This window comes from Dermacentor silvarum, chromosome 3 (assembly GCF_013339745.2).
Source record: "Dermacentor silvarum isolate Dsil-2018 chromosome 3, BIME_Dsil_1.4, whole genome shotgun sequence".
NCBI lineage: Eukaryota > Metazoa > Arthropoda > Arachnida > Ixodida > Ixodidae > Dermacentor > Dermacentor silvarum.
In genome coordinates, this window is record NC_051156.1 from 131,586,769 (window position 1) to 131,611,938 (window position 25,170).

The 25,170-nt window shown below is 47.7% G+C and overlaps 1 protein-coding gene and 1 pseudogene across 1 annotated transcript in view; both read right to left on the minus strand.

The window, feature by feature from the left end:
* LOC125944346 (neprilysin-3-like) overlaps nt 1–21,644 on the minus strand; it is a 75,122-nt gene extending 53,478 nt beyond the window's left edge. The window contains exons 1-4 of the mRNA XM_049664741.1: nt 21,468–21,644; nt 16,693–16,830; nt 10,262–10,441; nt 132–291 (exon numbers count right to left, since the gene is read on the minus strand). Coding sequence (XP_049520698.1) covers nt 132–291; nt 10,262–10,441; nt 16,693–16,830; nt 21,468–21,644 — 655 coding nt within the window. The remainder of the gene's footprint in view (nt 1–131; nt 292–10,261; nt 10,442–16,692; nt 16,831–21,467) is intronic.
* On the minus strand, nt 19,818–19,997 carry LOC119446913 (U2 spliceosomal RNA; annotated as a pseudogene).
* Nucleotides 21,645–25,170: the final 3,526 nt, after the last annotated feature.

Consider the following 25,170-nt stretch of genomic DNA (forward strand, 5'->3'; position numbering starts at 1 on the left):
GCGTTATGTCACTACATGATGACGATGTACGCGCTCTCACAGAACAGCACATACGAGGTTGCTCGAAGCAGCGCAAACGCTATCCCCACGACTTACATACACAGGATAAAAAGCACATGAACACGTCTCACGTTCTTTTTCGTATCCAAGTATCTTCGAGGCCAGCTGCGCGTCATCAGGTGAGTTGAAGCCATATTCCCTGAGAAGACTTACGTAGTCGTTGAGGTTATTACGTTCAGAACTCAGGCGCCACTCCGTTAGCCACTCGGCTTGTTCTTTGCTGTACTCTATCTGTGAATAAAAACGAAAAAAAAAGGTGTCAACACTTCCAAAATCCCACGGCGAGGATATTCCTGTTAAGTTTATGCAGCACCATCCAGCAATGGATTTGTGAGCCGCAGGAAGCAAAGGTAAATAGCAAAATAACTTAGCCCTCATTTTAGCTGCTCATGGTTCCTTGAGAGATTGTACATCTCGGGGATAGTTGTAGTGCTGCACAGCACACCGTTTTTGAATGTGACTGTACGCAAGAAGTGAGCAAAACGCACATAGACGTTATGAACCATTTTCCTGGCGAAAGGAGTTATTATAACCAATCCTAGCGGAAAGGCTACCCATAGCGCCCACGCAATGAAATCAGCAACCGCAAGGGCACCCCCACGTTGCAATTTTGCGCACGCGCGCAAGCGCACACGACTAAATGCGACTCAGGCGAGAGGCGCAATCAACGCGATATTGAGCTTCCCTCACTATGGTGTCATTCTAGTTGAGGCGCCTGCAAACGCACCATTTATTGCACCTTAAATATTGAGTCCTAATCTTACAAATAGCCTTCTGGTCTGTCAATTAAGTATGCGCAATGAACTGTACACATTCTCCTTACGTACGTGCTAGCTGCAAGTGCTCGTTGTTTCCACATAACTTGGATATTTTTAGCGTTACGAAAACAAGTGGTAGCAACATGGCGACGCCTTTCAGGCCACGTTGTAGTCCGACGCAGTGTGCGCGTTAGCCAGCGTCGGTGGAGCTTGGCGACGCCACGTTCGTCACGTTACGGTGGCGCGAAAACCTAGAGCCCTTATATATAAAAAGTAGCGTCACGCTTTGAAGAATGCCGCCGCGTCCTCGCACACCCTGTCCGAGGCCGACGCCGCGTAGGTATTAGCCTAATGGCATCAGGTGGACCGTCGAGCCCCCGGGCGCTGGCTGCGTTTGTTTACGATCACGCTCCATCGCCTTTTTCGACCGAGAAGCGTCTACCGACTGGCTAGGAGCACGACGATAGCAACGAACACAGTCGGCGATCGTCGAACCTGATCAGCGGTGAAAGATAAACAAGTGCACGTGTTTCAAGTGGTGTAGGCGGCGCAACGGTCGAAAAAGGAGCGCGAAAGAGAGGAGAAACGAGGAGGAAGGAAGGCGGAGGAGGAGAGTTCGCTGGCGCACCAGAGGGCCCATTCTTAATTGTCCTTGCTTTCGTGGGATTATTTTCGGAAGCTGATAAGTCGGCTTTGGAATTTCGTCCGGCGTTTGCGCCTCGTTCACGGGGTCGGTGACATGTAGCATTGGGTGGTTTCCTAACTTTCAACTTGCTACGCAAGGTGTCTTCTTCTTTCTGGGGTTTTACGTGCCAAAACCATGTCAGATTATGAGGCACGCCGTTGTGGAGGGCTCCGGATTAATTTTGACCGCCTGCGGTTCTTTAACGTGCACTACATCGAAAGCTTACGGGCTTTTTGCATTTCGCCTCCATCAAAATGCGGCCGCCGCGGCCAGGATTCGATCCCGCGATCTCGTGCTTAGCAGCGCAACGCCTAAGCTGAATACGAAAAATGTCAGCACATGCCCTACTGGTTTGCTTTGCGTCGACACGGAAATACTCAGGCGCTGATATTGAAAAGTCCATGTGAGGGGAGACATCCCTATAGCAAAAACCCGCGTCCTCCAGTGCCTCCCAGTGTCAAACCAGCGCGTTTTTGACACTGGATAGCAATGGGGGCGTTGGCACTCGCTGGGAGTCACAGGGACACCGGTGAGATCGCTAGATATGAGCCGAGTCACACTGGACGAGTCGCTGGTTTCATTGCCATGACGCTGGGGCGCACTGGTTTGTGTTGTGAACGCACATTTATTCGCTGGAGCTCGCTGGCTCGTATTAGAAAACAGCGCTGGTTGAGTTTGGGCCGCACTGCTTCCAGTACGCAAGAAGTATAGGCGCTGCTCAATATTAATTGCTTGATACAAGTTTATTGGCAGGTACTAGTCTCCTCTCTTAAATAACGCTATATTGTGGGGTCATAAATGTCTGTGTCGTGTCGCAGCTTGGAATAAAGGCGCGTGAGCTGCCCGTGCATAGGCGACTCTGAAGATCACTTTCGTGTTGTGCATTTCCTTTTTGAATGTGCCGGATACCTATAATATTGAAAGAAATTACGCAAACGAAGATAGCGCTACGTTTTCTAGTAACTTGTACGCAAGCGGAGAATGCGGCGGAGTGACGTAGGTAAAACGCCAGTCAATCGGACAAGCACAAGGGTGCGATGCAAAATTTCAGAGAAACTTTCTGGAGAGACATTTCGGATTCAGTGGTGCGGTGTACGAATTTTATGGTGATTGGTATTGTTCGAGATTTCATGAAGCGTGAACGTGATGTGGTTATGACCGCTACCCCAGCTCCACTGAATTACACGGCTGCTCCGGTCGGCTGCTCCGAGGGAGCGCTAATGCTCGTAGTGCGCATCGATAATTTGGTGTAACAAATAGTTTCAAACAAGCCACCTGCTGAATTTCGGCGCCAGCGCAAGGAACCAAATAGACAGTTAGTATGTAGGCGCGCTGGTATGGAGAGGCCGCGTGCAGTGCATACTGCCGAAGAACATCTCCGCTGGTATAGCCCACATTCACAAAGTGAAATGGCTTCCATTTTTTCTGTCATCGGTGCTGTAGTTCAAAAGAAGCTTAGCCGAAGGAGGCAAGTACTATTAGCATATGTTAATAACAACGGCCATAAGTGCAATCTCCTGACATCACGTCTACGCAGCCGCTGATGCAACAACCCTATCAAACGCTCTCCTGGTTTATACGAGCTCTCTTTCGCTTTCTTTCAATTAAAATAGCATTGCCTACCTTGACACTTTCTTCTGACCGAATTGGCTGATAAGAGCCAAGCAACACGCAAAATGGGAGAGGAAATCAGTAAGGTGGATCTAGCACAGGGAAACAAGAAAAAAACGCATTTGGAGGGTGGTGCAGGCGTCTGCGATTGGACCGCTTCCACTTCATTGCTTGAGGAAACTTGTCAAAAATTGCGGCGGCCTGCAACGTAAGGATCGAAATGCCGCCTAGACTCGATCCTCAGTGAAGAAGAGTTGGCAGAATCATGTCGTATAGGTGTACAATGAACCCGACGAAGTTATACTGCCAAGAACAATATGATTGTATACGCAAATAAAGTCATTCTCCCCAGCAGCTCCGAGTAGCCATTGCTAGAGCATTCAGCGGGCAGCCATCTTCTATTCTTATCGGAACGGGGCAGTCTTCAGCTATTTCAAAAGAAGCTCTGTTTTCTTCGTCATGTTAATGCATCATTTAGGCGTACGTGTCACTGGAGCAACCACCAGTTTGCGTGGATTTGGGACGTCGAGTTACATATAGGCGAAGTGGGTGTAGACAGAAATCTTTATACCAGTAGCGGAGGGCTATTGGCGAAAAAGGTAGTGGCGTGGAGCAGTGGTAGAAAACCGGGCTTCTAATTCGAAGGTGGTAGATTAGAATTCTCCTCTAGTCCACTACCTTTCAGGCTTGCAGTGGCGCCTGACACCGGCAAAAAAAAGTTGCTGAGTGCCAGTGGGGCTATACTAGTCCAGGTGGAACCAAATTAGGAAGGTGCACTCAGCTTCAACATAGGCACACTTTCACCATAACAGGAATTAGCCTCCCTTGGGGCTGTATTCGGCCACTACCTCCTTCATGACCACAACCGTTAACCCACGGACCTCAGTCCCCAGCAACGGCGGAGCACCTCACCAAGGCGGCGGTCGGACCTGTGACGCGTCAGAGGATGCTAAGAATATCTGGATCCGGACAGAGCACCACTGGCAACAGAACCTGGTAACGTTCAACACACGAGTGCTCTCGAGTGAGGCTAGCCTAGCAGGCTGTTTGAGGAATTATCAGTCATTGCCTGGGATATTATTGGCCTTAGTGAGGTTAGAAGACCTGGTGAGGCTTATACAGTGCTGACTAACGGCCACGTCCTCTGCTACATAGGTATTCCAGATAAGAGACAACACTGGGAAGGATTTCTAATCCAATTGGACATAGCGGGCAACCTTGATGAATTCTACAGCTTTAATGAGACTATAGCAGTCATTATAATAACGCTGAATAGGAGATATAGAACAAAGGTAGTACAAGCCTACGCCCCAACCTCCAGTGACGACGATGAAGAAATACAACAGTTTTATCAAGATGTTCAATTAGCAATGAGAAAGGTGCAAACTCAGTATACTGTAGTCATGGGCGACTTCAATGCAAAAGTGGGGGAAAAGCAGGTTGGTGAGCAAGCAATTGGCAACTGCGGCATCGATTCTAGGAATGCAAGAGGAGAGATGTTAGTAGAATTCGCGGTAAGGAGTAGGCTCCGAATAATGAATACCTTCTTCAGGAAGCGCAGCATTAGGAATTGGACCTGGAAAAGCCCTAATGGAGAAACAAGGAATGAAATAGATTTCATATTTTCTGCCAGTCCCTGCATAGTGCAGGATGTAGAAGTGTTAGGTGGGGTAAAGTGCAATTACCTTAGGTTACTGAGGTCTAGAATGTCTATCAATGTGAAGACAGGAAAGAGTAATATTAGAAAAGATGAAACAGGCCAACCTAGACGCAGTAAGGACAAAATAGACCAATCCAAGCTGGTGCTCGCAAACAAATATGCGGCTCTAGAACAGAACGATGAAGGTAACGTAGATGTAGTGAATGAAACCGTAACTAGGCTGATCTCAGAAGCAGCAATTGAAGTGGGAGGTAAGGCACCAAGGCAACCAGTTACGTAAGCTCTCACAAGTAACAAAAGACCTAATAAACAAGCGATAAAGGATGAAAATGTCATACTCAAGAGATGAAATAGAATTCGCTGGACTGTCAAAGCTGATCAACAAGAAGAAACTAAGAGATAGTCGAAATTATAACGTGGGAAAGATTAAGGAAGCCGTAAAATATGAGCGCAGCATGAAATCAGCGATAATAATAGTTGGCATAGGACAAAGCAAGATGTATGCACTGAAATATAAGCAGGGTGATATCATCAGCAATTTCGATGACATAGTAAAAGCAGCGCAATAATCGTATACTGACTTCTACAGTACCCAAAGCAGCCAGGCTACTTTCATTCCAAGTAGTGATGAACAGGATACACAGGTTCCTTCTAAAACTACCGATGAAGTTAGAAGGGCCTTGCAATGACATGACCCAGGGAAACGTTGTTGGAGAAGAAGGAATAACAGTCGATTTATTAAAAGACGAAGGAGATATCATGCTCGAAAATCTTTCGCTCAATTATACGGAATCACTCAGGACTTCAAGTGTACCAGAAATTGGAAGAATGCCAATATTATACTAATCCATAAGAAGGGAGACGTTAGAGAATTGAAATTTCTAGGCCCATTAGCCTGATTTCCCAGTGCTGTATAAACATTTCCCAAGATAATTTCCAAGATAATCAGGGCAACACTTGACTTCAATCAACCAAGAGAATAGGTTGGCTTCAGGAAAGGGTATTCTAGAATGGATCACATTCATTTCATCAATCAGGCAATCGAAAAATCTGCGGAGTACAATTGACCTCTCTATACGTCGCTCATACATTATGAAAGGGCATTTGATTCAGTAGAGATCAAAGCTGTCATAGAGGTATTGCGAAATCGAAGATTACAGGAGGCATACGTGAATATTTTGGGAAATATCTACGAAGATTCCACAGAAACATTGGTTCTCCACAAGAAAAGTAGAAAGTTACCTATCAAGAAAGGGGTCAGGCTATGAGACACAATCTCTCCAATGCTCTTCATTGCATGCTTAGAAGAAGTATTCAAGCTCTTAGAATGGGAAGGCATTGAAATGAGGATCAACGGCGAATATCTCAGCAACCTTCGGTTTGCAGATGGCATTTTCCTATTCAGCAACAATGGACATGAAATAAAACAAATGACTGAGGACCTTAGCAGAGAACGTGTTACAGTTAGGTTGAAGATGAATATGCAGAAGACAAAGAGAATGCTCAATAGCCTGGCAAGAGCACAAGAATTCAGGATTTGTAGTCATCCTCTAGAGTCTTTAAAGGAGTACGTTTATCTAGGTCAATTACTCACAAGGGACCCTGATCATGAGAAGGAAATTTATAGAAGTATAAAATTGGTTTGTCAATGAACACAATATATTTTTTAACTTACTACAACACTTGGAATGATATATCCCAAAGACATCGTCCTGAAGGGGCCCTGAACCACGCCTCTTGCTTTGCAAAAAACACATTCAGCGGGTGGCATATGCTGCTGTGCACACGTGTGCCAAATGTTCCACTCGTGCACGGCTCGTGGGGCTAGCAAGTGGAGCACGAATTTGGGTTTTTCTCAAACACTCTCTTTTGAAAAGCGTTCTGCTCACTCTTTCTGACAGCTACATTTCGTCATATACCAGATTTCCCTGGATGGCTACTAATAGCCGATAGCTGACATCCATCAAGAAGGGTGTCCGAATCAGTGCATTTCACCCTTCTGTTACAGGGTGTACTTATACACACCGCTTATAAACAGGCTGAAATAAGCGAAATTGTGCGTTTTGAATTTTGATAGGAATTGGGTACTTCCGTTAGTTCAACTATCGTACTATAGCCGACTATCATTTGCTAACGATTGGCCGCGCCCGCCGCGTGGAATGAAGCTTTGGCTACACTGCTTATTAGTTTCGTAGCGGTCGGCCTCGCTAACTCATATTTGAACACTCTACTAGCCACGAAGCGTGCGAAACATCAGGTCACACCAGACATACGGTTGCCAACACGCGCTCACTCTTGGCAGCTCCTGGCTAGACGCCTTGGCATTCTTCCGTTTCCTATTGAGCTGTTGATGGCGATTCAAAACGCGCAATTTCCAAGCCGGTACTATCCGTCGGTCAGGCTGGTTCAGCGCCAAATTGGTCCGCACAATATCAGCTGTCAGACTGGAGCACATGAGTGCGAGCGCGCACATCAGCCCTGTACTGCACATAAATTAGCCACTTTAGTTGCACTTAGGTGTGTCTGTAGCATCCGTAGACACCGCGGCCGCCGTGTGGTTTTGCGACAAACGAGCTCGCTGTGCTCCTGCGGCTCGTTGAGGACAACAGCGGGCTCTAATTGGTATCTGTTGGTGACGATTACTCAAGGTGCGAACGCCAACATCTGGCGAACAGGTCGTCTGCTTCACGAGTTGCACACCGTCGAGGTGTGTCGCCATTATGTTCGAAGCCCGTTATCCTTAGGAGACGGAGCAAGATGCACCAGATGCACGGAGCACGGCATCCATTGCTTAGCCAATGCGCGCCGAGCCGTCGTACACCCACGAGCGAACATGAATATTAAGTTTGTTCAAGCCTTGGCAATTGTGTGATTGTCGTAGACATAAGAAAAGGTATGTTCTGATCATGTCACTTGGTGCGAAAATAGCCGTGCGTAGCTATCTAGTAGCCACAGCAAAGGAATGAGACGCCGTGAACTCGAACCCTAAGCTTATGGATAGCCTCTGAGATTGGTGTCTCGTAGGCGCCAAATAAGAAGTAGTGGCGTCTATGTGAACGTCCACAAGTTAAATTTGAACTGCACGCCCCGGTTACGTAAACTAAACAGAGTGTTGTGGGCACTACCCCGTTCCGCCGTAACCTTTACTGTGCAAGGCATTGAAGAAGCACCGTGAGCACTGTGAAGGTGTTTACAGCCGATCTTTGATTGCCAGTAATTTTTGTTCTGTTAAACACATTGAAGTACACTGTGCGGCAAGTGTTTCGCAAGTAGTCTGTTTTAACATTTAATCTATTTCTGGACTGCAATCAGAGGTAGTTTAGAACCCCGTTAAGATCCTATCTACAGATCCCAGAAACACGATGCTCAGGAAAGGAATGAATGAATTCGGGAATTTTACGTGCCAAAACCACGATTTCATTACGAGACACAGCGTAGTGGGGGACTCCGGATTAATTTTAATCACCAGGGGATCTTTAACGTGGCCCCAAAGGAAGGAACTTACGCGTAATAGATGTAAGCATCACGTACACTCGGCCATCTGAAGCGTAATCTTACGATGCTCCTCAAACTACTCGCTAGCTAGCACGCTTAACAACCATTCTCTTTCCAGCCCATCCTCGTATAAGAATCTAGGCGTCCATCTTATACCAACTCTTTCACAGTCAACTCATACCACCATAATTACAGCAAAAGCATCACGTACACTCGGCTATCTGAAGCGTAATCTTTACGATGCTCCTCAAATCCTTATTCCTGACACGTACTACAGCTAATACTGATAATCCCGTGATTTTTAGACAACACGTTGGTGCACATTTTAAATGTTGTTATCATCCCTATTTGGATTGACGGTATGTATAAATGAATGAATGAATGAATAAATAAATAAATAAATAAATAAATAAATAAATAAATAATAAATAAATAAATAAATAAATAAATAAATAAATAAATAAATAAATAAATAAATGAACTACTCGCTAGCTAGCATATCTGACATTTGTCCACCCTCAACTTGAATATAATGCGCCCATTTGGTCCCCTTACCAAATTTATCTAATCAATCACCTTGAAGCTATTCAGAACCGAGCTGCTCGTTTCATCATCAGAGATTATAGCATGCATTCTAGCATAACAAGCATCAAGATAGCACTAACACTCCCGCTTTTAGAAAAACGTCGAATTATTTCGCTACTTTGTTTATTGCACAGAATAATTCACAGTGATCATTCGTTTCCCTTAACCTTAACTCGTACATTCCGTTTATCAAGACATCTGCATAATGAACATAGGTTTCAACGCCTTTTTGGCAAAACTAACGTGTTTAATTCATCCGCCCTACCGCAGGCTATTAAATATTGGAATGATCTTCCTGACACAACCGCTAATACTGATAATGCCGTGATTTTTAGACAACAGTTAAGCGCACATTTTAAACGTTGATTTTGAATTGATTACGCGAATATGTCATGTGATTGTGTTGTAAATTTAATTACCTGTAGAATTACAAATTTCCTACTCCAGCTGAATTGCTTGAACTGGAAGTCACCTTTATCGCTCACTATTGTATACGTTCCATTTTGGTGAGTTTATGTGTAACAAGATTTTTGCTCCTTTTTATTGTTTAACCTTTTGTAACCCCCCTCCATGCAATACTCCACTTCCAAGCCTGTGAAGACCTTGAATTAAGAAATAGATATTGTGTGCACATATATCATTTCGCTTGTATGAATAATACCTATTGCTAGTAAGCTCTTTTTTGCAAATTATTTCGTGGCTGTGTGTTGTCTGCACTGTTTTTACAAAATGGATTATAACATAAGAATCACAATCTCAAATCTCATAGAGGGTATTTTCGTTGCACATTATTTGCTTCTATGAAATAAATGATAATATTGCATTAGTAGCGATGGGTGCCATAAATTCAAACAAACATGATAAACTTGAGGCTAGCTCACATGGGACAACTCCACCTGAATTTTTCGCTATAATGTCAATATCGATTTTTATATATACCACCAATAAACGCTCGTCCTTTACTAACCTTTATTCGCTTCCAACAATAGTATTACTGGTGATGATTTGTAGGTTTTTTTGGCGCAAGGGCCAAGTTTGGCCAAAGAGCGTCATAACAACTGTATTACTACTGCTTTTCTATAACGCACGCAAAGTTGTATATCCTTGCTATAGAAACTGCATGCCATAAAAACATAATTCAGCGTTCATGTTCAGTATTACTACAGCCTTGCTAAGACGCCCACCACAGTGATAAGGCTCCGTTATGTCAACTATGTTGTGTCAACATGCCTTACCATTCACTATCACTACAACGTTGCTAAAAAACACTGTGATTGGGCTTCGTTATCGAAAATGCATGTTGTTCAAACTTCATTCCGCCTTCATCGCCAGTATTGCTGCACCATACACACGTGGATCTCACATCGTTATGCAAGCTGCACAATAAACAAGAATTAATTTCCACACCTGCATCACTCTCTTGCCGAATTCGAAGTGCCGGTCGAAAAGTACAACGGCGACCACAGCCTTGACTCCTAGGTCAAGAGAACTGCGCACCATCATTGCAACTGGGTTGACTGCAGCCAATCTTGTCTTGTTCATCAGGTCCAGGTCCAGGGATGCCATCCATTCGACGAGATAATGAGTCTGCGATGAACATAAATCAAAACATCATCAAATAAAACACCCTGTTACAGTATAATTCGCTGACATTTACGAGCGCTTTCCAAAGGTCCAGCAGGAATTGCCAGACGAATTGAAGAAACCATCGTCGCAAAAACAGCGCTACGTAAGCATGGACAAGGGAGGAACGCATGACAAGTGCTGACTAGAGCACTGCACGGGCTCGGGCTTACCCGAAAGCCCGGGCCCAGGCCCGGCCCGTGGGCCGGGCCGGGCCGGGTAGAGGAGCTTTTCCACGGGCTCGGGCCGGGCTCGGGCACGGCGTGTGCTTTTTGACGCAGGCCCGCGCCGGGCTCGGGCTTTGTGCGAGTTATTCTCGGGCTTCTCAACTCTGAAAAACATGTATTTTTTGGTCTCGGGCCGGGTGCCGGGTTCGAGTCGGGCTCGGGCCGGGCTCAGGCTTAAGGTAAAGGGGTGGCGGGCCGGGCCGGGCGGGTAACGGAGATTATTTCCGGGCCCGGGCCGGGCCCGGGTCTCGCCATAAAAGTTTTGATCGGGCTTGGGCGGGCCGCCCAATGTAAAAACGGGCCCGGGCCGGGCCCGGGCCGCAAAAATCGGCCCGTGCAGTGCTCTAGTGCTGACTGCCAACTAATTGGGTTTATTGTGCTGATGTACAAATATACCTTAGAAAAAGGGGGATGCGGGGAGGGCGAATTATCATGCACTTCAACCGCACTTGTGTGAAGTGATTAAGAAGTGTACTTGTAAAGGTCAAACTAAAACATTATCAGATTAGTGGCGGAGATGCCTAAACTCGTAAAAGCGATCGAAGAAGCTCTGACGCATGCGTCAGCTTTGCACATAATTTCAAACACTTCGAATATCTCGCGTGCTACTTGGGTTCTGTACCGGCGCAGAAGAAGTGTCTCTTGAAAAACCGGATAGCAGCCACATTTTGCACAGTGGATGGCCAGATTACTAGGCAGCTTTAGTATAGCGGAAAACGCTTAAGTTAGTGTTAGCGCGCGACGCAACGCTAACCCAAAGAAAGGCTGCGCTGCGCGGTACAAGGTAGTGTTTTAGAATAGCGGAACGGAGCAAAACGCTAACGCAAATGCACTTGGGCGCCATCTCGAGGCGGATACAGCAAACATGAGCAAACCCTCTCGTTAAGCCTACTCCGCCGCTAATCGAGAACGTATATCGGAAACAACGCCCATTTGTCACCTATACGCCGCTGTCGAAGCATCATCATACTAATCTAAAGCAAACACGAGCATTAGTGGGGAACGAATGAGCCGAACAGTGCAGGCCGACGACTCGATAGATCCGAAGTAGACGGCTCTCGCTTCAACAGGCACTGCCATCTTGCCCTACGTACGGAATCCCTTGCGTGCGCTAGCTTTGAACGCTATATTCCGCAAATAGCGTACGTACGTAAGAGTTCTGGCTACGTTTACAGTCTGCGCATGCGCAGTTTGCAGCACGCAGCGCTAACGCTAACGCTAAATCCTTGCATTTGCTGTTTTCCGCTGTACTAAAACTCCCTACTCCCGCTTTTTGTCATCACGGTATTAGCGTACTCACGCAGGCGGTTATTACGGTTAAATCGTTGGCACTCAGCGCTTGTCTTGTGTTCCTCTCTTGTCCGTGTTTATTTAGCGCTCTTTTTTCACCGTTGGATTCGTACCAGCTAGCTCTCATTCACACGCTTTTAAGAATTGAAGAGACCTCTCAAGCGCTGGTAATTTCATCCTTCGATCTTAGGTCAGAGAAGCAACGCCCCTGCACATTAGCTGCCAGTTTGGGATCGAACAAGGCATACTGCAGCGCATTCGCGTAAACGTAAACTGGCACTTATCAGCTGAACCAAGCGCCGAACGTCGCTGGGGGCTGAAAATTACAAGCACTATGAAGAGTAGTATTGACAAATGAGAAGTGGACACGTGAAGTGGCATATATGGGTTGACCACGTTAATCGCTCTTGCTTGCCGTGCACTGGAAAGGTAATAAAATCAGGAAAACGGTAACAAGCAGGAGCTTAATACCAACGGGCACCAGCACACACTCCCACGCGTTCAACTTTCAGGCAAGTACGATCTGACACGTGTACTTGTGAATGTTCAAAAATGCAGACTGCTCATGTTGCTAAACTTGTTAACACGTGGGAAGAGAGTATATTTGTTTGACTCACATATGCAGAAATCATGCAAAGAAACCTCAATCAAAACTATTTTCTCAATGCGGAACTCTAAGGCAATACCACACTCGGATGTCCTAAAAGAGCAATAACTTTGGTCAATACAGCAGCTGTGGACTCAACTGGCACACTTGAGAGCCAGATGGGCAAATCACTGTGCGTTTGCACGTTCCAAGCTTTGCAAACGCAAAACGGAATAAATGACATCATTGGAAGCTTTTGAACGTAATTGAAAAATAAAACGAGAAAGGTAATGCCTAATCCGCGCCTTCTCCATTAGGTGTGGCAGGCTGTAGCATCTCAACTGTGGCGACATCTATGCACTTGCCCATTTTCTTTCGTATTGGTGCATCTGTACCAGGTCTGGCCCAAACAGTGTTAGCCAGCACCAATTATGGCTGTTGCAGCGGATGGGCGTGTCCTCTTAATTCTAAGCGTCGCGCAGTTAGTCAACGTCACGAGCAGGCACGTGGCGACAAGAAAACTCGCATGCGGCCCGAAAATATCGAAGGCTGCCGTTGTTCAGACGTTCTATACGATGAACCAGAATAAGGGAAACGCAGGCTTCTTGTCGCTCGCGACCGCAGGAAGCCAACATACCACAAATCCAACGTAAGCCCAGGGGAAATACGTTTAAGTTGTATTGCTGTAGGAATTCTAAGAAAAAGGGCAAGTGGACGGAAAGACAGCTTGCAACCGATGGCAGTCAAACCAATATCTCCAGTTTTATGCGTCAAACAACAAATGAGAAACAAAAGGAACATTCGTAAAAAAAATTTAGTTGCTTGGTTCCATGCACCCAGCAATAAAAACCGCCGGTAGGTCATTTCTCCACATCGGCATTTTTGTAACCGCAGGAACGATATCTTCCTCCTAGTTCTGTTTGAGTGAAACTACGTGATCGACCAACATGGCTAAATGCAGGAACACACGTAGTGTACGTAATGTCCATAGAATGCAGCCGCATACTGCGTCAGCATATGCATATTAGCTATCTTTATGGTGGATCCACACGACGGACTAAATCCGTCTTTTCCGGGATGGACGGTGCATCACGTGACTACGCGTCACGAATTCATGCCGTCAGGGCGTCGTCGATGACCCTCACGGACGGAAAATGCCGAACTATTTTTCGCATCTGGATTCTGGCAGTCGTATGCTGCGGATTTAGCCTACAAGTAGGCTTACGCGTACAGTGTGTTTTGACGTGCTTAACAAACGCCGGCCTACAACTAAACCTAAAGAAGTGCGGATTTGCAGCTCGGCAGCTGACAATCTTCGTTTACGTCGTATCCAAGGATGGGATACTCCCAGATCCAGCCAAAGTTCAGGCCATCGCCGAATTCCCTAAGCCAACGACCGTCGAAAATTGCGCAGTTTTATTGGTATCTGTTCTTACTTCACACACTTTATTCGGAATTTCGCCGCCATCATCTCACCACTGACGAAGCGCCTTACACACAACGGGCCCCTCACTTTGTGGTTATTCTATTGCGACGGGGCCTTCACATAGCTCCGTCATCTGCTTACGACTCCGGCCATTTTGCACCACTACGACTCGACAGCTCCTACTGAGGTGCTACAGATGCCAGCAGAGTTGGCCTCGGTACTGTCGTTGCTTATGCAAGTCGTACGCTAACGAAAGCTGAGACAAATTATGCTGTGATAGAAAAAGATTGCTTGGCCATCATCTGGGCTCTGACTAAGTTCTGGCCTTATTTATATGGCCGTCCACTTGACTAAGTCACAGATCACCATGCTCTATGTTGGCTGTCGTTCTTGAAGGACCCCACGGGCCGTCTTGCTCGATGGGCACTTCACCTGCAGGAGTACGATATCCACGTGCTGCACCGCAACGGACGCCAGCATTCTGACGCCAACGCCCTCTCCCTTGCCTGAGAATCCCTGCTCCTCTCTATCCCAGATTATTGTTTCTTCCATAGACTTTAACACCATCGTTTCTGAGCAGCACAAGGACCATTGGCTTGCCACCCTGATAGAGTTCCGTCCTGGTTCTTCAGCACAACCAAGCACTGGCACGTTCGGTCGCCAAGCACGTCATTTTGCCATGCGGGACAACCTGCTGCACCGACGCAATTAAAGCCATGACGGGCGCCAGTGGTTGTTAGTGGTGCCCCGCAGTCTGCGTTCCAAAGTATGCGCAGCTTTTCATGCTGATCCACAGTGTGCGCACTCCGGAGTTTTAAAGACTTACCAGCGCCTTCAACAGTGGTATTACTGGCGCGGGATGTGCAGCTACGTTCACAAGTTTGTTCGCTTTTGTCCCGACTACCAGTACCCCGCCTCTCGCCAGTCTGTCTCAAACCTTCACATTCCCCTACCCGGCCATTTTGACACGTCCGCATTGATTTGAATGGGCCCCTTCCCCTGACGTCGGCTGGAAATCCCTGGGCCATTGTGGCAGTCGAACACCTGACGCGATACGCCGAAACAGACGCCCTACCGGCAGTTACAGCGAGCGATGTTGCCTTCTTCCTGCTTCGACGATTCATCCGGCGACATGGGCCACCCCAGGAACGGCTCAGTGATCGCGGACGTGTCTTCCTGTCCGAAGTAGCTGAAGCCATTCTCAATGAGGGCCACGTTGTTCATCGCACAACTGCGGCGAACCACCCACAAACCAATGGCCTTACAGAACGCTTCAACCGTACGCTAGGGGACATGTTTGCCATGTACGTCGCTTCCGTCCGCTCTAATTGGGACACCATTCTGCCCTTTGTAATTTACGTGTATTGCACTGCTACTCAGACCACCACTGGCTTTTCACCAATTTTTTTTTCTGTACGGGCGGCACCCGTCGCACACCATCGACACAATTCTACCGTACTAGGCGGATGTATCTGAATAAGCGCTAATTTCTGGCATGGCAAGACTTGCTGAAGAGTGACGCGATCTCACACGGGTCAAACGCCGCTCGTGCTGAGATCTCAGACCCTAAGCTAACGGTCGGCCCAAAAGCATGGTGCCTAATAAACGCCTTTACAATATATTGATTTTTCGTGACTTAAACTGTTGGCCGGTGTGAAGTTTTGGCTTATCCGCTAGAGTGGGCTGTGGAACTGTAATACAAGAACTACAGAAGTTGCGTTCATTGGCGCGCAAAACAACCCAATGATTGCATCACATAACACGTGGCACATGATGAAAGTATACTGAATTGTGCACATCGTTGTTAGTTGTATAGCATTTATTCAACCGCTTCACTAAAGATACGCTTCATACGAACACTGACATGCGTGTTGAATCAGCACATTTTTTCTATACCACATTTTCTAATAATTAATGTGAACGTTCTATGACTACTAACAAAGATATGGAAATATTTGATGTTGAGAGTATGCAATAAAATAAGGTCACACGAAGTCCAATAAAAGCTATTGTTATGCCTAACTGAAATGAAGAAATAATAAGACGACGGGAAATGAAAGGAGATAGTTTTGCGCATGCGGGGACTAAACGCAGGTGTTCGGCATTGCGCGTGTGCTGCTTTACAAATTCTTACGCTACCACACCGTTACTCGATGTCCACTTTCTTGGCCGCTTGTGTTTGCGAATAGCCCTGGTTGTGTTAGCCAGCGCTGCTTATATCTAAGGCGGTGAACGTGGCCCATCCTTTCAACCAATTATTCTATTTACTGAAAATTTTATTGTAAAGAGTGAAAGCGCAAATGGGAACCGTACGTTATGAGTGGGGTCCGAAGTCCAAGGCCCCACTGAGGTCTGTCGCCCACCTAACTTGACCCACAAATGCCAGTTTCACCTCCAGGTCAGAGCTGGATAGTGTGACTCCCACTGCTCCGTGGTATTTACGGCTTGCTACCCAGGAAAGAATGTAACTTTATTTACAATGCTAGTATTTTTGCTGCGCTAATTTGGAGCCGAAATAGTAAGTGCTAGGATGTATCCAATCTGCTGGGCTATATAGTTTCGTTTCGACGACGTAGTACCCGCAGTGACAGTCCAGTCAAATCACCTTTGAATCTAGCTGCGTCTATTATGTTCACGTCCAAAAATTTTTTTTCTCCTTTGCCATTGAAATAAGATTGATGCTTACTTCCGTCCTGCGTGACTTGGCAAAGGCAAGGCAGGCCTGGTACATCCCCGCTGCTTTTTGCTGGGCATTTTGCTTCGAATATGGTACCCTTAAATCGCCAAGGTATGCCATGGTGGTGATTTCAATGCCTCTTGCAAGCTGAAAACACACAAGAAAGTTTGTGGTTCATATGCAGACTATCCACGTCGTTTAGCGGTCGAACGTTCTAGCTCGTTAAAGCATGCGGCTTAAATCGTGTTGCCCCCATTGCGAGTGCTAGCTGTGGCTATTGTTAAATCAAACTTGCAAACACTCCACTTGAGTTGGAACAGCCATTGAATAGGAACAAGATGATGCGCTTGGGTGAAATGCACCTCTTCGTCACATTGAAAAAATCTATTGCGTGGCAGGGAAACAATATGGTCCCAGCCTTCCACTGACGATACTCACTGTAATGAACACAAGTTAACAACGTCAGAGGCTCGCTCTGGAGAGCATAAGACATGACCTGCGGCGATTTCGTCGGTGAGCGGGCTAAGTTGGGAAAATCACCGGCGCTACTTTGTTTTAGCGGGTAGACTTTTGCGGTGCAGGACATCGCCCATACAGTGATGAATTTGCCGCAGAAGCCAGAGCGTACAAGTTGTCGTGCATGCGGAGCAGCAAAACTGAAGCACGCGTCTAATAGACGGTTATAGTTGAGGCGGGTAACATACTCGAAGTCCAATTCAACTCTTGCATAGATATTCCGCGAAAAGTATAAAGCTAGTCACTGCCGCGCCATGCGCAAATCTTAGTTAGCAATCAAACTTGAAACTTTCAATCCTAATGTCGGCCATAATGTGGTAAAATAGATAGTTTCTCGGCTGCCTGCCCCAACCAAGTATCTGCTAATGACGACAACCTGCATTACTACTGCTAGTATGACGATTTAGTTGAGCATTGCAAGCATCGAAACGCACCTAAGAGACATATGTGAAAGGAACCATGGCACACACGTAGTCCATGTGTTTCCGCACTCCTTTTCGTGGACTTCGCTTAAGCGCGTTTCTATGCTTACATCGCATCGCTACCAAGTAAAATCTGGTGTGCTGACCAACTGTCGTCGCAAGCAGGGCTTTCCGCTGACGAATGCATTATATAAGGAGAAATAACGAGCCCCCCTGACTATCTCGATCATTAATGTAACTTCAATAGCATCGTTGGTTGCTGTAGAGAATTTAATGTTAAATAAATCAAATCGGTGAAAATAACAGAAAAGACCAATCGGAGCAAAATATACAATGCGCTCTTTATTAGTTCCATACTAGGCTATGTTAAAAAACCATATGGGTAGACTGATGACGGGGCTGTGTAAATAAAGGTTCCTCGCCTGCCTGGAATTAAGGCCTTCATTCGTGAAGGGGTGGTCCGCCAGGTCTTCCTGCTTACCCAAAAATCCGTACAACTTTTCTCTTCGACCATGCAGCAGTCATTCGTCAGAAGATTGGAGAGCCACCAGCATACTAAGGTTACAACACCAATGACGCACGCACAAGTCAGGTGGCTACCTAGACTGATGACGCCCCTCAGCAGAACTCCATGGCCCAGCCATACTTAGGAAGTACAGCCCCCGTACAGCCCTACGGAGGAAGAACGCCCCTGTATTTCCTCCCGGAAGTACAGGGACGAAAGCAAAGACCAAATATTCTGTCACCAAAAAAAGAATGCCTGCTCATTGCGCTGGATCTCGTGATGTTCCGACCCTACCTCTATGGCCGTCTTTTCTGCGTCATCATGGACCATCACGCACTGTGCTGGTTGTCGTTCCTAAGGGATCCCCCGGGCAGCCTTCACTTCTGGCACTTCGGCGGCTTGAGAACGACATCCAAGTTGTCTACAGATCTTGCCGCAAGCACTCTGGCGCGGACTCCCTTCACGGCTTTCCGGTAGCGCTGACGCGGCGTTTGTCTCGGCACATCACACAGATATGTAGGTGCGGATGCTTCATTATATGCCCTTGGAGCAGAGCGAACACTATTGTTAGATTGTTACTATTCTTGATCAGATGTCCGCTTTCCTTGCCATCTCTCCTTTCCACGCATTCCTTCGTCAATGCTCTCAATTCGCTATGCGAGACAACATAATATACCGCCACAACCATATGTCTGATAGTTGGAAGTGCCTTCTTGTAGTCAGCCGTCGCGTCTGTGATATTTTTCATTCCGATCCTGAGAGATCTCGCGTTGGCGGGCTGGAGGTATATGCGAGTTTGTACCAGCACTTTTAGTGGCGTGGTATATACAGCTTTGCCCACAGGTGCATTGTTGCCTGCACCGCATGTCAATGGCGCAAACGCCTTCTCGACTTTAACCTCTACTTTTCACAGAGCATCCTCTCAAGCACGTAGGTATCAGCCTTTATGGTCCGTTCGGTACATCAGCTGTGCGAGCCGATGGGTCATCGTCAGTGTTGATCACTTCACCCACTACGCTGTGACAGCAGCCGTTCCTGCCACTACAGCACTTCACCTTGCTTTCTTCATCGTGCGCGATTTTGTGCCTCCACATTGGGCACCTCGGGAACGCCTCAGTGATGGAGGGCACGTATGTGTGTATAAAGTGGCTGAAGCGCTACTAACCGAGCGCCACATGATCCACCACACGTCCACAGCATACCATAGGGTATAAAACTGATTAACCACTCATTTTAACCCCACTCTCGGCAAAATGTTCACTACATTAGTCGCGTCCCTCCCCACCATCTGGAAAATGGTTCTCCGTTTTTCCGCATACGTTTGAACACTACCGCACAAGATAATATTACCATATCGGTATATATCTTCTTGTATGGAAGAGAACGCTCCTAAAGGTAGGGCACAGTATCGATGCAGTGCAATTCTCGACACAGCAGCTCGCGCTTGCACATGCCTTGCACTACTAGAGTGCTCCGCGTTTGACCTACGTGACCTTGCCGCTAAGATACAATAAGCACCATAGCAACGCATATATGTATTTGATGTTGATATTTCAAGTAACCAATCTTTTAATACAGAAGGACAAATCATTACTAATAACGCAAACCGGACTCTGTCTTATCTCTGTCGCGTTCTTTTACAGCGAACCTCTATATGGCTAGTTTTCAGCGGAGCGATGTCCACAGAACAAAAACCGTGGGCCGGTACCGAAGACAGTGAAATACCGGGACGACCCGCGGCGATGGTTCACCAGACGTTAAGTACTACGCCAACTTGCAAAAATAAGTTTAATAGCTTCGGTCCAAATACAACCATTATCATATATTAAGCTGAAAAGAACAGATACCACACTTTCACCAGCGTCAGCCATGTCTACGTTCACACCATACACCAGTATGTCATCTCGCGTATTCAGAATAGTGCCAACCAATCTGAGTGTCTTCTGTCTCCTGACGTCATGTTCTACGTCTGTTCTTTTCTTCAGTTCTGCGCTGACTGTGAAATGAGTAGGCCGCGTGTTCTGCGGTCTGAAGAAGAACAGCGTATCTACCTAGAACGCCGGCGTGAACAGAAAAGGGAATGGGCGCGGCGGAAGGAGACCACCGACGACGAGCGGGCCAGCGTAGGCGTGCAGCCCGTCAGGAGCACGACGAGAAATAAATGCGAACCGTCTATGTGTCTCCGATCCCGCAAACTTGGAACGTTTAAGCGAAGCAACGATCAATCACCACATATACAGCTTCGCTGGTCATCCACCTTCAATGAGTGGAATGGCACTGATTATTTTTTTTTGTACCAACATTCTTAAAATCCTACTATAACTACTGTAAGAAACTATTGCTCGCTCCTAACTTGAATAAGGCTTTGTCTTTTGCGACTCTAAAGACTGATTTGCAGTAACACTCGAATCAGTTCAGAAGCTTTCCATGCGCTTCATTGCTCGCAACAATACTCATCATGCCTTGCGAGTGTCTCTTTCATGAAAAATACGTTGAACGCTGGCAATTTTTATATTCCGTACCATATCTCTTACAACAGCAAGGGTCTACAATGCACCCTGTAGACACTTCCGGCTCATAGGTTCTCATATGCAGATTTTCCTTAAAAGGTTCGGTACCACATTTTTGGACCCACCAGTGGTTCGCTTCTATGTGCTTAGCACGAGGTATGACGGAAGCCACGTTCCTGCTGCAATCGTATCCAACAGCGCTTCTTTGCCTTCAGGCATGCTTTAATTATTAATCTTGTGCAAGAACTATTTACGTAAACTAGCAGCTTTTATGTCGCACCACCAAGCCAAGAACAAGTCTACACTGACGCAGCTTTCGACCCACGCACCAGTGACGGAGTAGTCGCCTACCACGTAGTAGGTTCTTGTGCGACATATTCTACCTTCATAACTGTTGATGCCGACGACCCACTGGACCTTGAACTCCGTTCGATAGACTGGGCAATAGACCAGGTATCAAGCAGCACGCTGGCAAAACACACCGATATATACACTGACTCCCAATATGCGCTGCATGCTTGCAAGTCTCGCCACACAGCCTCATCAGAAGTACTCTTAGTCAAGCAGGCGACTACAGGCGTGCGGAGGCCCGCGGGGTCACTGCAACACTTCATTGGAGCCCTGGTCACCAGAGCATCGAGGGAAATGAGAGAGGCTATGATGTGGCGTGGGCCCTTCTTTCCAACCGCGTCGTCTCCCGATATCCTCCGGAAACCCTAAGCACCAGCACAAGCACCACAACAAAAGGACCACCGTATGACCCAGGCAGAGCTATTGAGAGCAGCAGCCAACCGACGCAAGAGGGAACTCCGTGCGAGTGTCCCGCCAGACCCAAGCCCACTTCCTGCGGGTCTTCCCGGGTCGGGGCAGGTGCTGCTGCATAGGCTCCGTTCCGGCTTCGTCCTCACACCGGACGTGCTGGAGCGGTGCCGACAGTACCAGCCACGCCGGGAGAGACGTCCCTTTTCCCTTCTCCTGAATCCCTTCCGTCGCAGGAACCTGTTCCATCGGCAGCCTCTGAGGACCAAGAAGCACCCCAGGCGCCGCACAGGTGCCCTGACTGTGGCGTGGCCACGCGACCATCCGCAGCCCATTTGTTTTGGGAGTGCCAGTGCTACCCTAAGCAGCGGGACCCCCACCTGAGGGCGGTGCGAGTGTCGTCCTACGAGAAGTTGATTAGGCCAGCAAATGGATCAGCGGATTCCGACAGGGCCATTCTAGACTCGCTCTTGTGCTTCGCTAAGGATGCGCAGCTTCAAGAGGGCTCTGAATACTCCTACCCCTCTCCCCTTTCTATTCAACATAATAGGCATTCGAACGATCATTCAATAAATACATTTTTATCACCATCATGTCAATTCACTCCTGCCTGTAACACCTAAATGGCCAGGAAGTTATGAAAATCTAATGCATTTATTGGTGATGTCGGTAAGTACGGTTAAAAGAAACTAATTTTATTGTGTCTTATCCCGTCCAACTGTCGTTACTTCTATAAGTTGTGATGAAAGCTTGACAGCTGTGCACAAGTTACAGCGATATATTACACAAAAAGTACGAATCGATATATTGTTACGATGGGGTGCGTTTATTTTACAGATGAATTGATGATAAGGGGCCGCGCCGACACCGAGCTGCTACCAAGACAAGCGCACTTCGTTCTCCTCTTCCTCCGTCCTTGCCGTAGCTTTTGCGTAACACTCCTCCCTTCACAGACGAAGCCCGCTGGGCGAGTAACTGTTACGTCCACTCGGAGTCACGTGGATGACAGCGTTTCAGGCGAGCGACATGAACAAGCTGCGTCTTCTTAGACCGGTAGCCATTGGACACGAGCCGAGCAATCGAGTAGGTTACATCACTTAGGCGATCGGTGATGACGAAAGGCCCGGTGTAACGAGCCAGAAACTTCTGGCACAGGCCGCGCTTGCGAAGTGGTGTCCAAAGCCATACAATGTCCCCTTTGTCGTATGACACATTCTTATGTCTTGAATCGTAGCGGATCTTGGAGTGGTCCTGGGATGCCAACGTACGGAGTTGAGCTATGCGGCGTGCTTCCTCAGCGCGGCAGAGAGTCTGGGCAATAGAAGAGTCCCCATGAGGAGTAAAAGGTAGAATGGTGTCAAGGAAGTTGCGGGGTGGTCTAACATAAAGAAGATAGAAAGGGCTGTAGCCTGTAGTTTCATGCTTTGCGGTGTTGTAGGCGTATGTGATAAAAGGCAAGATGTCATCCCAATTTTTGTGCCTGGAATCCACGTACATCGAAAGCATGTTGGTCAAAGTTCTGTTAGTGCGCTCGACGAGACCATTTGTCTGTGGGTGATACGGGGTCGCGTGGCGAAACTGGCAAGCACAGAGACGCAACAGCTCTTCGACTACGTCGGCCACGAACTGGCGACCGCGATCACTCACAATAACACGAGGGGGTCCATGACGGAGTATAACGGAGGATAGGAGGAAGCTCGAAACATCAAGAGCCGTGGCCGTTGGCATCGCTGCGGTTTCAGCATAGCGCGTCAGATGGTCGACGCAGACTATAATCCAACGGTTGTCGTTTGTTGAGCGCGGGAATGGGCCGAGAAGATCCGCTCCAATCATTTCGAAAGGAGCTGATGTTGGCGCCACAGGGTGAAGCAGTCCAACCGGAGCAGTATTAGGGCGCTTGAATTGTTGGCACTTGTTACAACTGGCCACATACTTCTCTATATCCCGTCGCATACTGGTCCAGTAGAATCGGCCCTGAATGCGGTGGTATGTTCTGGTGAAACCCAGGTGCCCAGCGGTCGAGTCGTCGTGAATAGCACGGAGCACGTGGGTTCTTAAATTTTTAGGGACCACTAAGAGGAGGCGGGCACCATCAGCCGCATAATTCTTCTTGTAGAGCAGGCCACTTTGGATGACAAAGCCATTGTTGCCTGTTGGCTGAGCAGCTGAGGCGAAGAGGGCATCCAGGCTGCGGTCGTCACGCTGCTCTTCCCGGAAGGTGGCCAGATCAGGAAAAAGAATGTCGTCGATGGCGGCCAGAAACTCATCGAAATTGTCGGCGTCACATTCACTTGTTGGTAGAAGGAGCCTCGAAAGACAGTCAGCGTCCGCATGATGTCTGCCACTCTTGTAACGGACTGCAAAGTCAAATTCCTGTAAACGTAGCGCCCATCGAGCAAGGCGGCCAGACGGGTCGCGGAGACCAACCAACCAACATAGTGAATGGTGGTCCGTAACGATTGTGAAGCGACGTCCGTAGAGATATGGCCGGAACTTCTGGACTGCAAAGACGACGGCAAGACACTCTTGCTCAGTGACGGTGTAATTTTGTTCGGCCCTGCTCAACGAACGGCTGGCGTAGGCAATGGCATGCTCGGCGTCACCAAAGCGCTGCACGAGGACGGCGCCGAGGCCGATTCCACTCGCGTCGGTGTGCAATTCTGTAGTGGCAGAGGGGTCAAAATGACGAAGTATGGGTCCAGAAGAGAGCAGGAACTTCAGTTGACGAAACGAGGAATCGCAATCTGCTGTCCAGGTGAAAGGGTTATCCTTGCGCAGCAATGAAGTCAGGGGGTAGGCAGTATCGGCAAAGTTGGGCACAAAACGTCGGAAGTACGAGCAAAGACCCAAGAAGCTCCTCAGCTCGCGTTGTGACTGCGGTTGTTTAAAGCCGCTAACTGCAGCGACCTTCTGTGGGTCTGGTCGTACCCCGTGCTTGTCCACCAGATGTCCTAGTACTAGCGCCTCTCGTTGGCCAAAGTGACATTTTTTTTAATTGAGTGTAAGGGCAGCTTGTTCAAGGCACGTCAGAACAACGTCCAGTCGATGGTTGTGTTCTGCAAAGGTGCGGCCAAAAATGACGACGTCGTCAAGATAACACAAACAAATCTCCCATTTAAGGCCGCGCAGTACCGTGTCCATAAACCTTTCGAATGTTGCAGGCGCGTTGCACAAACCGAAAGGCATGACGTTGAATTCAAACAAGCCGTCTGGGGTCACAAAAGCGGTTTTCTCTTTGTCAGCTGAATGCATGGGTATCTGCCAATAGCCTGATCGGAGGTCCACAGATGAAAAGTAGGATGCGGAATGAAGGCAGTCAATAACGTCATCGATCCGGGGAAGTGGATACACGTCCTTTTTCGTCACAGAATTGAGACGCCGGTAGTCGACACAAAACCTCCAGGACCCATCTTTCTTTTTCACGAGGATGACCGGCGCAGCCCAAGGGCTAGAGGAATCTTGGATGACGCCCTTGGCTAGCATGTCGTCCACCTGTTCAGCGATGATCTTGCGCTCTGACGCGGACACGCGGTAAGGCTTCTGCCTTATGGGATGCGCGGACCCCGTGTCAATCCTGTGGCGCGCCCGCGTAGTTGGAACGCGAACTTTGTTAGCGTTCTGCGCGAAATCAAATAATGACACATGTTTGCTAAGGACGCTGACCAGGGCTTGACGCTTCTCTGAAGACAGTGACTTGTTGATCATTCTGAGAAAAGGCAACGAGTCTTCAGGGACACCGGGGCCAGCCCCGTGCTCTCGGGATTCATGTGACGTG